The following is a 19,443-nucleotide window of genomic DNA, read 5'->3' as shown; positions in this document are numbered from 1 at the left end:
CATTATATTTCCTCAGTGCAATAAAGACGATTAAAACAAAATCTAAAAGTCTTTCATCAACAAATTAAAAATTATTCATATAGTGCTCTTTACTAGCGATGGGATATGGTGATTACATTATAATCATTATATGTCTCATTAGCGCCCGATTAGGATTATTAGATTATAGTGAATTGTCAATACAATATGTTTGACAACAATATCAATAGAGAATCAATTTAATAAACCAATTCGCACTACAGCTGTTGATGCCCTGTTGCAACTGCAAGACTTATCATTGCTACTGGTACCACTACAAACAACACTGCTCCGAAAGTTATTTGCTATTTATAACAACGGTCCACAGACGAGGCCTCCTGTTAGTGTCTCATTTTTAATGCTTATTTTAGTTCATAATACGTATGGCACGAGTAAAGTAAACATATACCAAATCTGGCCCACTATATCAAATGAGTTGGACAAACCTAATGTTGAAAAAACAATCACAACTAACACATGATCTGCGAAATATTCTTCCATTATGTACATATAAGAATTATTCTTAAATATACAGGGAACAAACTTGAATGACAAATATCAATATTATGTACAATTGTCGCACACAATCATTTCAAGCTTCAATATTTCAATTCAAATTACTAAAATTAGAAACAAATTAATCTGGAATGTCGTTATTTTTTGTTAAATGTTTAATTCATGACAGCAGATTGCCATGGCCATTTCATAGACTACACATTCAATAAATAAATGTTTCCTCTGTTTACATTACATAGCTTCAAGCTTGTGGGCTGGTGCTTTATGGTGACTTCATTTTGGTTGGGAAACAAGTGGCCTCTTGACCTTAGAAGGTGTAAGAAGAAATCCTGTTGACAACTTGATCGGATGAGATGGGTCATGAGATTCCCACTTCCGTAGGATAACCAGATTACCTATTTTCCTGACTGGCTATCAGCTAAAATTCATAACCTTTGGTGCCATAGTGAGAATGATTTCGAATGAATGTACGACACTCATCAGTTTGTGTATTACATGTAATAGATCATATACTGATAATCAGTCATTCTTAGCATGAACAATCGTATTTGAGGAGACAATTAGTTATGTTGGTTGCATATGAGAGGATATCTCTTATTTAGTTGAATTATTTACTGGTATTACACAGTGATCATACTTTACTAATTACTATCGATCTCGGAATTCTTTTCAATATATTTTGGATTATATCATTTTGATACCTCAAGAGTATTGGAGCATCAGCACAATAGATTAAACTTCATTGGAATACCACTCGGACTAATTTGTAACACCAGATTCGTTTAGACTTCAGCAATACGTTTAGGGCTATGTAGGATTTATTTCATCATAGGTAATTTGTTTTTAAGGTTCCACGTTCTATTTTAAGAAAGAAATAGTTTGTTAATTTTGCTAAAGTTTCCTGCTTTCGATCTTTTCTGTATTAACCTTAACCCAATATAGTAATAACAATACATGTGCCAGAGGTAATATACTGAAAAAGACCGCAATCACCGTTTTCGGGATTAAAGTACTATATTAGAAGAAAGTTTGACCGCTATGATTTAAATGTAACCGTTCATGCGAATCAGTTATGATGAGGCTGACATGAGCAGGATAAATCCTCTTCTATTTTGGGTAAACATAAAATTAATATAAACAAAACACATTGTATACACATGGCGCTTGGGTATTGCAGAAGCATGTTAAAAAATGAGAGACACACGAACAATACATGAAGTATGTGTATTGTTGAAACATTTTATCTGCAAGATTATATAAAATATAACATTATTCAAATGATTATAAACACGTTACAGGGAGATTAAAAGATGTCTCGTGTCAAGTGAAACATTATTAAATCAAATCTTTTTTTGATCTTAAAAGAAGTTTCATGTCTCTTTTAGATCATTGCGGTTACAACAAGCTTGACAGGGAAGACTGACGTATTCTTTTAGCGTTCGAGAATCACACTACGTATCGGGATAGGATAAACTAGATTATTTGTTGCATATGCTAAATATCTCATACAGAAAAATTCTGAAATACAGACATTGCTTATTAACATATATTGCGGTCTGAATATTAAAAATACATAGAAAGCAAATATATTTCTTCCATTAACCAAAATAGGAATCTTTACTGATTAAGTTGTCTTTAAAATAATTATTATCAAATGTTCATATTCCATCCGAAAAATGTATGTTAAAGCATTCAATGCTTCATTATAGGGTCCATGATTAATCACACTAAACAAAAGTAGCAGGCATGTAAGACAAATCTAATATATTATTAGAGTTTCGATTGGATTAGTTGTCGAGTATAAAATTTCGAAAATTAAGTATCCTAAGAATGAAATAATCTCTCATCGAAATTGGCTAGCAGATAAACAGGCAACAAACAAAACAAGATTAAATGCGACCTCTTGTCAATACGTTTGAATACATATCCGGGCTTGATTGTTACAGTTACGTTTGGATAAAAATACATGTGAATACTTTTGGATGTCGCAATGTGTGAGATGATATAATGATATCCACTTTGTGTTTTAGAAGGTTTCATTTACATCATATATCGACTGTAACAGATAAAGAAATAATTCGTATTCAGGTTTAAGAATATTTAAAGGATCAGTTCAAAAGGGCTCCAAAGAACACAGCTGATATTTTGGCTTTGTCATCTGCAAAATGCATAAGAGTCACCGTTACTAATGAAAACAAGCGTGCAACGGAAATGAACAACTTATCCATTCACTAACTGTAGATTGATAGATAGATAAATGAAAGGATTTCTTGCATTACAGTTGGATTACATCTTTTGCTCTTGTGTGACACATGCGACTGTTGATATTATTTGCACAAGTAAGTATTCCATGTTCGTCTTCGATTTTCTTTGTCTCGTATTTTTCATTGCTGGCAGAATAGGTCAGCGAATTTATTTTGAACAATGCTACTTTTATGATCTTTTGATATGGATTTACGCAATGCTCCGTTGCATATCTTTGAGGCAATCGTCAGAGACTTTCACGCCACCATCTGACTTTGATACTACTTTGCGCAATGTGTCAAGATATGAAGAGCTACAAAAAACAGACACAATAAACAGTACGTAGCCACGCCAGACAAAATTGGTTATTTTACATCTGGTTCCCATCTTCTGACGATATCTAATCTTGTTTCTTTCTAACATGGAGGCGGCATTCCATTCCTTGACAACAACGGTCGTTTTTCTTGCGAATACGATGACTCGATTTCGCTGCCTATACAGCTCATATGCTAATGAAATGAGTGGATGAACTTCCATACAGCTTTAATGGCAATCGAGGATCTCTCTTCGCAGTCATTACCACATTACCAAGACAAGTGAATGTGCCAACATTTTAATTCAGAAGTAAACTGGCTGTGATCATGACACATTCATTCGCATGCATGATTGTCTTAATTGCATGAAGAGCATCCTAAAATACTAGGTTGCAAATGGCTACTAAATCTTCCGCTGCAGGGTTCCACTCCAAGTAGCAGTATGTAACTCTAACTTGAACTAAAATATTATCATATCAAGTCTGTCTTTGAAACTTTAATAGTCTAATGAATGAGGGTTTGATTGTTACAGATAAGCTTTTATTACAGAGTCTGGAATGAATAACGAATCTAGCAAACAACTAAGCATGGTGTCGGAATTGTTACTTAAAATGTTGGAGAAAGGTTCGCTTTTAGGTTTATTTTCTCCCCCACCCCCATTTGATATGTATCGAATCAATCTCATGACATTTTGCTGAGTGCAAATACTCGGAAATAAAGAGATGTGTCGTACACATGTAAGCTCTTCACCGCTCACACATCTTTATTATTCACGATCTAATTGACAGGGGGAAATGTTCCATGTCTTATGTAAAGATTGATGACTCTATTCAAACGTTGTAGCCTTTGGTTCGTGGTTCTTGGATGTATAAAGCCGATATAACATGTGCTTTTATACTTAGTAGTGCCTTCAGGATGTACAAAACTTCGATCAATATTTCATTTTCAATCTTCTTGGGTTTGGTTGTCGATCGAGTCCAAAATTAGTCAATGATTTAGCTAGCAATGTAGAACTTTGGTATCAGTCACTTCTGTAATCTTTTAGATGATTTCATGGCAATAGATTCTCCTGCTGCAGATGTAGACCCCGTGATGGCCGTCATCATCCAGATATTTGCTAAATTAAAGATCGCTATTTATCCCCATAAAACATTTGGGACCTTGCCATTTTTTTCCGTATGTTGCGATCGTGCTGGACATTAGTAAGATTAAATCACTTTTGCACAAGAAATTCATAAACTGTATCAGAGCTTCAATTCATCGGGAAAGGTGTACAAAGAGAAACATCTTGAGCTTACTTTGCCATTTTTAATTTGAATCCAGGAGTATTGTGCAGGACATTACATTTGCTAGCTGTTGTTAATTTTACCTATCTTAGTCAAACAATCTATCATCATGTGCATCTGTATACTTAATGCAACCTTGAATTAGAATTTTTAAATTCCTTTGTTCAGAAATGGAATGGTATATCCTTGCTCCTTACGAATGAACTTACAATTAGTTTTGACTCTGAACTTTATACTAATGCATCTTACTTTCATTGCTTTCGTGTCTACATTCAAAATGAAATGGTTTGCAGGTAAATTACCTGATGCCATTTCCATGCATATTCAGGGATCATCCATGACTTTCTTGAACTGTACCATATTGTTGCTGTTGTTGTGTAATTGGACATCCATACAATTTAGTTTGGCTGTGACAATCAGGCAACACTTCCGATAATTAACAAAGGACGTTTAAGCATCCCATTTGTAATGAGACTCAAACAGAGACTCACACTATATGCTATGACTTAAAGCTATGTTGTGACTGCCTGATACTTGCCAGGTGCAAAACGCGTTATTGCTGTATTATTATCTTGCTTCAAGTAGAGTAGATTTAATTTGTTTGCACCAGAAGGAATTAGAGACCCAGTAAAGTACACATGCCTGTTCGAGTTTCTGTATTAGCAAGCGTCATCGACTACCTCCGGAATGCTGCCATCAGCACTGCATCACAGATATCTTACCAATCTGGTCTACATAATTTTCTCAACTCATGGTTATAACCGACAACAAAAAGGATGTGGACTTTCTTGAATTTCTGATGATACTCTTTCTTATTATATAGCAAATTGTTATAAAGTGAAGAAATAGAGATACAGCACATTAAAATTTCCTTGTGTGGAATTCTTCTTGCTTATATAAGTTGTTGATTTTAAAACAATTTAAAGCCAAATTGTCATCCGTGCCTCTGTTTGTTTACTATGTTAAGAGTAGTGAAACGTTTGATATGATTCTTCAGAGACCAATATATCCTGCATATTATTGTTTGTCTTTCTACGGTGCGACTAATTTACTGTTCAATTACACTGAATGAAAATCGGTTAAACATGATTAGAACCTATTCAACGCCTGAATGATATTCGATGACTTTTGATCACACTGAGATAAAATCGAAATAAATAGTATTATTAATGACTCTAAGAAAACGTAGATTGAAATAAATCACATAGTTCCATAAATATAAAAGACATATGTCCATGTTTTTGTATTGAAAATACATTGGCCAGTTATATGTGCACTTATATTAATTGTTTTATAACTGTTTATATCAAATGGAATGTTGTAATCGAAATCTAAAAAGTCGCTATGAATTTGAACTTTGCGATAATAAGACTGAGATTTATTGTTGAATAATGGGAAATGCGACATGAATTCACGGGACTATTTTGAACAGATTGGATGGATAGGTGTTTAGTGGATTGCAGAATATAAACCGTTTTCTATTACTTGTTGATTATTTCGAATCATATTTATTTGCAGACGCATATTTAAATCAAAATTGTTAAAGGCATAGACAGGTGGCACTGTGGTTTTCTAATAGATATTAGCCTCAAGAACAGCTTCACAGGCCAATTTTTCCAGTATTGTTGATCTTGTTCTACCACGAATGCTTCACTGTGAACTGTTTCTCTTTTATACGATCTTCCATTATATATTTTTTGTTTTTGCTCGTTTCAAAGAATCAATAATATATTAGGAAGATCTTTAAACGTTCAAAGCTATAAGACGATAGGATCTCTTCCAGCCTTTTAGAATCATTGTTTTAACAGCTCTCTTACATCTCTGATGTTTCCATGTGTTCGATTTGCTGGCGGTTCCAAGCTCCATCAGATGTCAACATGAACACGACGTTTATCCACGTCATCCTTCACACCCAAATTACCCAACCAGCAAATTTATTAGGAAAAATATCATTTAGCAGCCTCAACACATATGACTATCATAAGCCATTTTAGAAAGAACATCAATTTCTTTGCTTGCAATTATTTTATATCTATATTTGCAGAAGCTATTGGCGTTCGCGTTAATGATGTATTCTGAAATACGAGAGTCATTCTATCTTGTGCCAGAAAAAATAAACCATTGTCAAAATTCATAATGTTTTACACGACATAATAATGATGTTATTAATGTTGATAAGTGATGTCATATTTTCTTTTCGACACGTGGTGACGAGTTAACCAATGGAAAACATTTTTCAAATTTTTTCAAACGTTTATTGTAACATATGTATCCTTCGTATTCTTAATAATTTATGCATAACCATTTTTATGTCAAGATATTAATTGTTGTCTATACTTTTATATACAATCTATCGTTTTCCACCCAACAAGAATTAACACAACTTACAAAGCCCTTACTATCGACTACAACTTTCTATATTTAGACCAGAAACTATGATTATTATCTGAAACACACACATACAGCGGAATCCGAGATGTTGGTATAGTAGCCATATGCAGTTTCAAGATGCCAATTTAAAGGAAGTCTGATTTAGAATGACATACATGGTGATGTATTAGAACAAAAATTAATTGAACTGAGCAGGTGGTGTGCGCTGCCATTTATGTACTACTTTCAATTAGCTGCAATACTATTTAGACACCTGAATAGGACTGAAACTGAGTTAAGTCAATTTCTTATAAGTACATCTTGTAATCTACAGAAAGGCTTCATCTACATTATCTCAGTTTGACTACATTATCTCATTTTGATCCCAAAACTAACAACCCTTAACAAGTTCTTAATTGGAAGAGATATGTAAAGGATTGAATGTTGTAAATCGATTATGATGCATGTGCTAATTTTCATTGATGTTGAATATATATATATATATATATATATATATATATATATATATATATATATATATATATATATATATATATATATATATTGGAAACGAATAATATTCTCCACAACGTAATCTTTTGAGAATTCAGGTTATTTTAGATACAATGATTGAAAGCGGATATGTTAAAAAAAGTCTTCTGTACGAACGTCTCAATTACTATTAATAATGTCAGATTTAATTGTTTTGTAGGTGCTATTCTATTTCACAATTAGTAAAGAGACTTAGTTGTCGATGTTTAAAGATGAGCATCATCCATGGGTGTGTAGAAAAGTTTATAATAAAACCTTAATCTCAGTGTTCGTCAAAGGCTTAAGAGATAATACTCAGGATAAATTGCATCATTCATGCAGTACAAAATGATAAATGCTATACGATATAATCACACAAATCTTCTTGTAGCACATTACACAATTTATAAATAATATACAGGGTAGTATAAATGTGCTGTTCGATTTATGATTAACTAATGATATGCAGTCTTCTTGTTGAGAGTACGGCTGACTGTTACCTGATGAACAATTTTGTCCTTGCCATCCAGTTGAACAGTTGCAAACGTATGAACCATAAGTATTGGTACAAACCCCATATATATATATACACTGGAAACGACTTATATTCTCCACAACGTAATGTTTTGAGAGTTTAGTGTTTTTTTAAGATACAGTCCTTAAAAGCGGATATGTTAAAAAAAGTCTTTTGTACGTACGTCTAAATTACTCTTAATAATGTCAGATTTAATTGTTTTGTAAATGGTATTCTATTTCACAATGAGTAAAGAGACTTAGTTGTCGATGTTTAAAGATGAGCAGCATCCATGGGTGTGTAGAAAAGTTTATAATAACACCTTAATCTCAGTTCGTCAAAGGCTTAAGAGATAATTTTGAGGATAAATTTCATCATTCATGCAGTACAAAATGATAAATGCTACACGATATAATCACACAAATCTTCTTGTAGCACATTACACAACTTATAAATAGCAAACAGGTATTATAAATGTGCTGTTTACATTATGATTAACTAACAATACGCAATATTCTTGTTGAGCGTACAGCTGACTATTACCTGATGAACAATTTTGTCCTTGCCATCTAGTTGAACAGTTGCAAACGTATGAACCATAAGTATTGGTACAAACCCCACTGTTGCTGCAAGGGTGATCGTCGCACTCATCTATGTCTGGAACAAAACAAAATAATTTGAATTCCGATCGGCAACAACATAGAAGAATTAATATTTACTATTTATAACAACGGTGTCAAACATTAGGCCGTATATAGAACGCGAGACCCATTAGTCCGGTTCACAGACCAGGCCTCCTTTTAGTGTAAATTTACATGTACATTGTGTACATTACATAGCCTCAAGATAGTGGGTTGGCACTTTAAGTTGAGTTTATTTTGCTTGGAAAATATGTTAGTGTGGCTTCTTGACCTTAGATGTTAAAGCAGAAATCTTGTTGACAATTTGATCGGATGAGTTGAATTCGTTGGATTTACAATTTACTAGCATAAGCATGGAACCTAATTTTTATTGTATATTTTTTGCTTTTGCGGTTTTCAAAGAATTATTAATATATTACGATAGGATCTCTTCCAGCTTTTTATAATCGTTGTTTTGACAGCACTCTTACATCTCTGATGTTTCTACGTGTTCGATTTTGTGGCGGTTCCAAGCTCCATCAGTTGTTATCATGAACACGAGGTTTCTCCACGTCATCCTTCATACCCGAATTACCCAACCAGCACATGTATTATGACAAATCTCATTAAGTAGCCTCAACACATTTGACACTGATAAACCATTTGAGAAAAAAGATCAATACCTTTGCTTGCAATTATTTTATATCTATATTTGCAGAAGCAATTGTCGTTCGGGTTAGATTGCTAACTAACGGTAAACAGTTTTCAAATTTTTTCAAACCTTTCTTGTAACATATGTATCCTTGTTATTCTTAATCATTCATGCATACTCATTTTAATGTTAAGTTATTTATTTTTGTCTATACTTTTATCTATAATCTATCGTTTTTCACCGAACAAGAATGAACACAACTTACAAAGCCCTACTATATACTACAACTTCCTATATTTAGGCCAGGAAGAATGAGTATTATCTGAAACACACACATACAGCGGAATGTGAGATGCTGGTGTAGTTGCCATATGCAGTTTCAAGATACCAATTTAAAGGAAGTCTGATTTAGAATGTCATACATGGTGATGTATTAAAACAAAAAAAAAAACTGAAATGAGCAGGTGGTACGCGCTGTCATTTATGTACTACTTTCTATTAGCTGCAATACTATTTAGACATCTCATTAGGACTAAAACTGAGTAAGTCAATTTCTTATAAGTACTTCTTCTAATCTACAGAAAGACTTTAACTACATTTTCTCAGTTTGACTACATTATCTCATTTTGATCCCAAAATTAACAAATCTTAAGAAGTTCTTAATTGGTAAAGATACGTAAAGGATTGAATGCTGTAAATCGTTTATGATGCATGTGTTAATTTTCGATACTGTTTAAATATATATATATATATATATATATATATATATATATATATATATATATATATATATATATATATATATATATATATATATATACTGGAAACGAATTATATTCTCCACAACGTAATTTTTTGAGAGTTTAGTGTTTTTGAAGATACAAATCTTAAAAGCGGATATGTTAAAAAAAGTCTTCTGTACGTACGTCTCAATTACTCTTAATAATGTCAGATTTAATTGTTTTGTAGATGGTATTCTATTTCACAATGAGTAAAGAGACTAAGTTGTCGATGTTTAAAGATGAGCAGCATCCATAGGTGTGTAGAAAACTTTATAATAACACCTTAATCTCAGTTCGTCAAAGGCTTAAGAGATAATTTTGAGGATAAATTTCATCATTCATGCAGTACAAAATGATAAATGCTATACGATATAATCACACAAATCTTCTTGTAGCACATTACACAATTTATAAATAGCAAACAGGGTATTATAAATGTGCTGTTCGCATTATGATTAACTAACAATACGCAATATTCTTGTTGAGTGTACGGCTGACTGTTACCTGATGAACAATTTTGTCCTTGCCATCCAGTTGAACAGTTGCAAACGTATGAACCATAAGTGTTGGTACAAACCCCACTGTTGTTGCAAGGGTGATCGTCGCATTCATCTATGTCTGGAACAAAACAAAATAATTTGAATTCCGATCGGCAACAACATGAAGAATTAATATTTACTATTTATAACAACGGTGTCAAACATTCGGCCATATATAGAACGCGAGACCCATTAGTCCGGTCCACAGACCAGGCCTCCTTTTAGTGTAAACGTTTGAATGCATGTTTTACTTCCTGATACGTATGGTTCGAATGAAGTAAACATAGATCAAATCTGGCCCGCTATATCAAATAAGCTGGACACCCCAAATTTAGAAACAAACAGAAATCCATACAAGATCTGCAAGATATTGTTCCCTTATTAACATCTATAAATTGTACTTAAATGAACAGGAAAAAAATGGAGTGACAAGGAACAATAGTATGTAGAATTGTTCCACACACTCGTTTTCAAGCATTAGTGTTTCAATTGAAATTGCCAAAATTAGAAACAAATTAATCTGGCATTTCTTTATTATTTGTCAAACGTTGTATTCATGACAGGAGACTGTTATGGCCATTTATTAGTCACACCACATTGAATATCTAAATGTTTCCATTGTGTACATTACATAGCTTCACGATAGTGGGTTGGCACTTTAAGGTGAGTTCATTTCGCCTGGAAAATATGTTAGTGTGGCTTCTTGACCTTAGATGTTGAAAGCAGAAATCTTGTTGACAATTTGATCGGATGAGTTGAATTCGTTGGATTTACAATTTACTAGTATAAGCATGGAACCTAATTTTTATTGTATATTTTTTGCTTTTGCGGTTTTCAAAGAATTATTAATATATTACGAAACCCATTAAACGGTAGGATGCATAAGACGATAGGATCTATTCCAGCTTTTCATAATCATTGTTTTGACAGCTCTCTTACATCTCTGATGTTTCCACGTGTTCTATTTTGTGGCGGTTCCAAGCTCCATCAGATGTTATCATGAACACGAGGTTTCTCCACGTCATCCTTCACACCCAAATTACCCAATCAGTACATTTATTAGGACAAATCTCATTTAGCAGCCTCAACACATAAGACTCTGATAAACCATTTCATAAAGAAGATGAGATTATTTTGCTTGCAATTATTTTATGCCTATATTTGCGGAAGCTATTGTCATTCGGGTTAATGATGTAATCTGAATTACAAGAGCCATTCTATGTTGTGCTAGACAAAAAGAAAACCATTGTCAGAATTCACCTTGTTTAATTAGACAAAATAATGACGTTATTACTGTTGATGAACGATGTCATATTTTCTATTCGATAGGTGGTGACGAGTTAGACTGCTAAGCAATGCTAAATATGTTTCAAATTTTTTCAAACGTTTCTTGTAACAGATGCATCCTTTGTGTTCTTGATCATTTATTCATAATCATTTTTATATTAAAATATTCGTTATTGTCTATACATTTATCTATAATCTATCGTTTTTCACCCAACAATAATTAACACAACTTACAAAGCCCTTACTATTTACAACAACTTTCTATATTTAGGCCAAGAGCATTGATTATTATCTCAAACACATACTGCGGAATCCGAGATGTTGGTGTAGTAGCCATATGCAGTTTCAAGATACCAATTTAAAGGAAGCCTGAGTTAGTATGTCATACATGGTGATGTATTAGAACAAAAATTAATTGAAATGAGCAGGTGTGCGCGCTGTCATTTAGGTACTACTTCCTATTACCTGGAATACTATTTAGACATCTGAATATGACTGAAACTGAGTAAGTCAATTTCTTATAAGTACATCTTGTAATATACAGAAAGGCTTCATCTACATTATCTCAGTTTGACTACATTATTTCATTTTGATCCCAAAACTAACAACGATTAAGAAGGTTTTAATTGGTAGAGATATGTAAAGGATTGAATGTTGTAAATCGATTATGATGCATGTGTTAATTTTCAATGCTGTTATATACTGGAAACGAATTATATTCTCCACAATGTAATCTTTTGAGCCTTGAGGTTTTTTAAGATACAATGATTAAAAGCGGATATGTTAAAAAAGTCTTCCGTACGAACATCTCAATTACTCTTACTAAAGTCAGATTTAATTGTTTTAAAGATGCAATTCTATTTCACAATGAGTAAAGAGACTTAGTTGTCGATGTTTAAAGATGAGCAGCATCCATGGGTGTGTAGAAAAGTTTATAATAAAACCTTAATCTCAGTGTTCGTCAAAGGCTTAAGAGATAATTTTGAGGATAAATTGCAACATTCAAGTAGTACAAAATGATAAATGCTATACGATATAATCACACAAATCTTCTTGTAGCACATTACACAATTTATAAATAACATACAGGGTATTATAAATGTGCTGTTCGCATTATGATTAACTAATGAGTTGCAATCTTCTTGTTGCGAGTACGGCTGACTGTTACCTGATGAACAATTTTGTCCTTGCCATCCAGTTGAACAGTTGCAAACGTATGAACCATGCGTATTGGTACAAACCCCATTGTTGTTGCAAGGGTGGTCGTCGCACTCATCTATGTCTGGAATAAAACAAAATAATTTGAATTCCGATCGGCAACAACATAGAATATTTAATATTTACTATTTATAACAACGGTGTCAAACATTAGGCCGTATATAGAACGCGAGACCCATTAGTCCGGTCCACAGTCCAGGTCTCCTTTTAGTGTAAACGTTTGAATGCATGTTTTACTTCCTGATACGTATGGTTCGAGTGAAGCAAACATAGATCAAATCTGGCCCGCTATATCAAATAAGCTGGACACCCCAAATTTAGAAACAAACATAAATCCATACAAGATCTGCAAAATATTGATCCGTTATTAACATCTATAAATTGTACTTAAATGAACAGGAAAAAATGGAGTGACAAGGATCAACAGTATGTAGAATTGTTCCACACACTCGTTTTCAAGCTTCAGTATTTCAATTGCCAAAAATAGATACGAATTAACCTGGCATATCGTTATTATTTTTTAAGGGTTGCATTCAGGACAGAAGACCGTTATGGCCATGTATTAGTCACACCCCATTTAATATATAAATGTTTCCATTGTGTACATTACATAGCCTCAAAATAGTGGGTTGGTACTTTAAGGTGAGTACATTTCGCCTGGAAAATATGTTAGTGTGGTTTCTTGACCTTAGAAATTGAAAGCAGAGATCTTGTTGACAATTTGATCGGAAGAGTTCAGGTCGTGGGATTTACAATTCACTAGGAGAAGCATTTGACCTAATTTTCCTGACTGTCTATCTGCTCTAATGTATGTCATTTGGCGATAAAGTTAGATTGATATAGAATGAATTCTCGACATTCATCAGTTTGTGTATTACGTCTTAGGTTTCATAAAATGGATGATGTACTGACATTGAGTCATTCCTACCATAAACATCAGCATTTAAGGACACAAGAGTTGTTTTGAATAGATATGGGAATATACCTCTTATTTATTTTATTTTTTCACTGGTATTAAAAAGTGTTCATTCTCTACTAATTAGTCGAGATCGTGGTATTATTTTAAGTGCATTTTGGACTATCATTTTGATACCTCAAGACTATTGGCTCATCAGCACAATATATTAAACATCATTTGGAATACCACTGGGATTCATTTGTAGTACAATATTCGTTTGGACTTCTGCATTCACTTTGGAACTATGTAGGATTTTTATTCATCATAATTAAGCTACTTTTAAGCTACCACCGTCTATTCAAGGAAACAAATGGTTTTTTAATGTTGCAAAAGTTTCTGGAATTTCGATCTTTTCTGTACTTATGTTAGGACCATACAGTAGTAACAATACAAGTGCCAGCGGTAATCTAATGGAGACGACCGCAACCACCATTTTCTGGATTAAAGTACTATATTTAAAGGCAATTATCGCGGTATAATTTGAGCAGGGAATATAATTTACAGTTCACATGAATCAGGTATGTTGAGGCAGAGATAACTATAATAAAACCTCATCCATTTTGGGGTATCATGAAACCAGCAGAAACAATAATACATTGTACATACATGACATATGTGTATTAGAGAAGCATTTTACAAAACAATAATACATACATTGCAAATACATGACTAATATGTATTGAAGAAACATTTTATCTGCAAGGTTATATTAAAAAAATAATCCCTTTATGCAAATGATTATAGACGGGTTCTCATGCCATAAGTAAACAAAAATATATCGTTTGTCAAGTGGAAACATTATCAAATGAAATTAGTGTTGTGAGCTGAAAAGAGTACGCTTGTCTATTTTCTATCCATTGCAGTTTCAATTAGCTTGACAGGCATAGCTGTCGTATTCTTCGGCGTGAATGGGTTCAAACAACTTCGCGGGGAAATGGGGAAACAGCTAAATTAATTAAACAGAATAATTCTGAAAATCAGAAATTTGATAGCAAAATATATTTGTGGACGAGACAAACACATTCGTATATAGACCAAATATATTGCTACCATTAACCCAATTTGGAATCTTCATTAATAAATGTCCGCTTTAAAGAATTATAATAAAATGTTAACAGGCCATCTGACAAGTAAACGAATGACAGCTTCATTATAGGCTCCATGAGTAATCACATTGAACAAAGTAGTAGAGAGACAAATCTATGATTTTACAAGAGATACAATCGGATTAATGATCGACTATGGGTTTGAAAATGAGGTATATTAAAAAATAATTGGAGAGCGCAAAAAAGTCAACAAACAAATTAAGATTACCTTTGATATTTTATCAGCACGTTTAGATATCTCTCCTCGTTTAGTAGTTTCATTAAAATTTAAAGAAAGTTGTTATTGAAACCATGGGAAGCTTTTGATTTCCACAATGTGTGAGATAATATAACGTGTTTTACAAGGTTTCATTTTCATCATAGATCAAGCTTAAAAGATTAAGAAATAATCAGTACACATAATTATAATAGTTAAATGATTAGTTCAAATTGGATGCAAGTAAAATAGCTAATATTTTGGTTTTGTCGTCATCCGCACTAGAGGTACGTTACAAATGATCAAATCATAAAGAAACAACTAATCTACCCACCAGTTGTGCTCTCCGGTAATTTCTAAATGAAGAGAAATTCACTTTGATAAGAATCGCTTGTGATGGTACAAATATCGATGTCAAATGTTTAAATTATATTTAAGTAATACACATTACTATGTATACTGTATCCCAGTTCACATTAATACGTCTGAGTGAAGGATATTTTATGAGTCACTGTATGATGGCATTGACTTCTTATTATAGATAGAAAAGTGAGTTCTGTCTTGCATTATATTGGGTAAAAACCATTAGTTTCTGTGCTTACATTTTATCGTAAGTAATTATTACATTTTGGTCTTGGATTTTCTGTCTCATATTCTGAACGATAGAAGCGATACGCTTCGTTGGTTGCAGAACGGTTCAGCTAATTTATTTTGAACAATTTGGATTTCATTATCTTTTCATCTGGATTTAGATAATGCATAAACAGGGACGCTTGCGTTCAAGAATTCGCTACAATATACATTCAATGAACATTTCCAACGTTCCCGTTCTAAATCACCGATAAGTGGGGATATGGAAAGTTAAATATATAGTGGCAGACTGGCAGCCGCTACAAGCTATGATATAGAGTACCCAGGACATCGGACTTTGGAACAATTGAGAATGGAAATGTGTTTGTTGGGTTATGAAGTCCCGTCGATTTTTAAAATGTTGGTTCTGTTGCAGGTCTTTGAGCAGAACTGAAGAAAGAGACGGCACCCTGCAACAGCTAACACGCCATAATCTGACATTGAAATTACTATTCGCATTACGTTAATACATGAGGAGGTCCGGACTAATGGAATGTGGTTATCTGAAGCATGTTTCGCATCTACTGACGACATCATGTGACTGTATCCAATATGGCGGCTGAATTCACGTCCTTGACGAAAGCGCCCGATTCGCTGGCTAATAAGATGACTCGATTTTGTTGCCCATACAATGCCGATGCTAATGGAATGAGTGGACAGGAGATGTTGTTCCAGACATATTTTATATCAACATCAGACATAAAATTCTGATTGGTAGGAACGTGAGTCTAGAGTCTTTACTTTTTTAATGTTGGCACTTGTAATATAAGAGGCATTCAGTTAATAGACTTGAAGTTCAGTTTCTGAATATTAATCCGCGCCTATCTATGTCGCTTACTTTAGGAGAATGCGTTACTGCAATCTACAAATATCAAACCATGATGTGCGAGTTGTAACATTATCGTAGGAAAGAACTTGTGAGTACGAGAAAGATAATTCCCTTTGCTATGAAATTTGCTGAAGTATTTTCTACGACTATCAGCGTGCTTTCTCTGCTTGAGCTGTACGAACAACAGAAGTTCAGATTAACTGGTGCGAGATAATGTATTCGTATTTCAAACGAAACAGCTGATAGAAAAGTTATATCACGAAATCACTGTAATAGCGTCAACTTTGTAACCCACAATACCCATCTAACATATTTACAAAAGATTTAGAAATGATTAAATCCAAAATGTCAGAAATTCTGGTAAAGTTAGACGTTTAAGCCTTTGTTAATAAAGCAATGAAATATACGATCCTTTCAATTCGGGAACTGGCTGTAATCATGACAAATCTCCCCTTCCCTCTGTCTATGTCTATAGAATTAATCTCCGTGGCATTTTCGACTACAAATAATATGAAAAAGACACATCAACCCTTCACCGCTCAGAAATCACTTGCATCTATGTTCTAATTGACAGGGCAAATGTTCTCTGATTTATTTAAGGACTGATGTCCCCTTTCGAACGTTATAGAATTTTGGGGCGTTTTTTTATGTTTTTCCGATATAACATATGATTATAGAGACATAACAAAGAAACCGTCTCAATAGTGCCTTCAGTGTGTCCAACACTTAGATCAATATTTTAAGTTTTCTCTTGTCTTTGTTTTGGTTGTCAATCGAGTCCAAAATTATTCAATGATTTAGCTAGTAAAGAGCTATGTAATCTGTCTCTTCTGTAATTGTTTAGATGATTACTTGTCAATAGACTCTCCAGTTTCAGATGCTGGGTTTATCATTCTGATACTTGCTAAACTAAATAACCCACTTTCTCCATATAAACAATGACGACTATCCATATACTTCAATAATTGTCGATCGTGTGGGACACTAATAAAGACTGAAGCCCCTTTACCAAAGGAAAATATAAACAGGACTATACTTACATCTCATCAACTTTTACATCATGAAAGGTATAAAAAAAAAAAACAATTCAGCCCACTTTGCAATCTGAAGTTTGCATCCTGTATTATTGTCCAGGGCAGAACATTTCTGTCATGTCTTTCGTTGTTTGCAAAGTCAAATCTATATGATGATGCGCCCCTGGATACTTAATACAGACTTGAATAAGAAATATGTCATTTCTTTCTTCAAAAATGGAATGGTATATCCTTCTTTCTCATGACTGAACTTATATCTGCTGCTGATATTTTTACTTCGTACAGGTCCGTCTTTATACAAATCGTTTGCAGGTAAATGACCTAATGGTATTTCCATTCTTGAAATATAATCATCCGTGGGTTGAACAAGGGTCATTCAAAAATGCCTAATATTGTAAGACCAATGTGGAGACACAATTTGTGCTATGACTTAGAACTATGTTATGGTTGTCTAGTACTTGCCAGGTGTACGACGTAGCATTGTTGATTAATTGTTTTGCCTTCAGTGGAGCTTGTAAAAAAGATAAAAACAAACCGGGAACAAGAAAATAATCATGCCAGCACAAGATTGTGTATCAACCATGTCTGGGATGCCGCCATCAGCTCCGAAATATACATATCTTACCAATCTGGGTTGCATCAATTTCTAAACTTAATGCTTATGACTGCCAGAGAAAAAATGTCTGGCCTTCATACAAGACAATTAAATGTTAAGGTAAGCACATATATTTCTGTTTTCAGTGGTGAATTTCCAGTGCTTTCAGTCCCTGAAGCTCGTCTCATGTGAATCATGTGACTTTATCTAGGCATGCATACATAATACCATATATGACATTTGATTTCCTTATTTTACGTAAGAAACCACACAGAAGCAAGAAAAGTAAACCTTTAATGTCGTTTGTCCGATTGTGTATGTTGATTATTTATATAAATATGGTTCGGTATCATGACGATATAATAAAGTATGTATTAATTACACGTTTAAGTAACACATTATTTTCTTATATTATTAAGTCGTATAACGCTCACCTTTTGAACAGTTTTCTTCTTGCCAGCCAAGCGGACAGCGGCATGAGTAGGTACCGTTGATATTCGTACACGTGCCATTATGTTCGCACGGATAATCCGGGCATTCATCGCTGACTGAAATCAATGATTTAACAACTAACACTTTGAAACAAGCTTTATCTTCAAGTGTTGAATATGAAGGATTTCATTACCTTGCACAATTGCATTTTGTTAACATGCGTATTATTTGCGAAAATGGTGATCCATCCCTGTAAATTATCACCAGATAATTTATTGCAAAATGTATTAAATTACTTGCTTTAAATGAATATTTTAATAGAATGTTGAAACCAGTAACAGTTTTAAGAGTAGCACAATCACTGTTAGCAATATGCTTATATTTGTACAGTAAAATTCGCGAAAATGCATTAATCCAGCAATGCTGTCTCAATGCTGTACGCATGCATGACTTAAGAAGTAAATGCAAGATTGCTAGTTTTCAATAAACCATTCCAATTTTTGCAAGCCACTTTGACAGTGCAAAATGAACGACTACTACTCTCAATAGTTTCAGAATGTGCAAAAAAATAAGCTTCTGCACTGAGGTACGAATCTTGTTTTCTTTAATCAACGACACAGGAAAATCTGGAAATTTAGCTATAACCCAAAAAATAAATCAAGTTTCATAGTGCAACATAGCAGTTTTAAAAAATATTTCATTTTTTTGGAAATGCATTTAAATTGAGAATGTTGAAAAGCACACTTAACGTCCATTAATATTTTTGAGTATA

The 19,443-nt window shown here is 33.4% G+C and overlaps 1 protein-coding gene across 2 annotated transcripts in view; it reads right to left on the bottom strand.

Annotated features, from left to right (window-relative positions):
• Positions 1-19,443, bottom strand: part of LOC149791330 (uncharacterized) — a 187,140-nt gene that overhangs the window by 59,959 nt on the left and 107,738 nt on the right. For both annotated transcript variants that reach the window (XM_089969860.1, XM_089969859.1), the window contains exons 26-29: positions 18,674-18,787; positions 12,842-12,955; positions 10,352-10,465; positions 8,337-8,450 (exon numbers count right to left, since the gene is read on the bottom strand). In XM_089969860.1, coding sequence (XP_089825986.1) covers positions 8,337-8,450; positions 10,352-10,465; positions 12,842-12,955; positions 18,674-18,787 — 456 coding nt within the window. The remainder of the gene's footprint in view (positions 1-8,336; positions 8,451-10,351; positions 10,466-12,841; positions 12,956-18,673; positions 18,788-19,443) is intronic.

The sequence above is a fragment of the Sinohyriopsis cumingii genome, chromosome 9, assembly GCF_028554795.1.
Source record: "Sinohyriopsis cumingii isolate HCF-2022 chromosome 9, ASM2855479v2, whole genome shotgun sequence".
Classification (NCBI taxonomy): domain Eukaryota; kingdom Metazoa; phylum Mollusca; class Bivalvia; order Unionida; family Unionidae; genus Sinohyriopsis; species Sinohyriopsis cumingii.
This window is presented reverse-complemented; position numbering and strand designations above follow the sequence as displayed.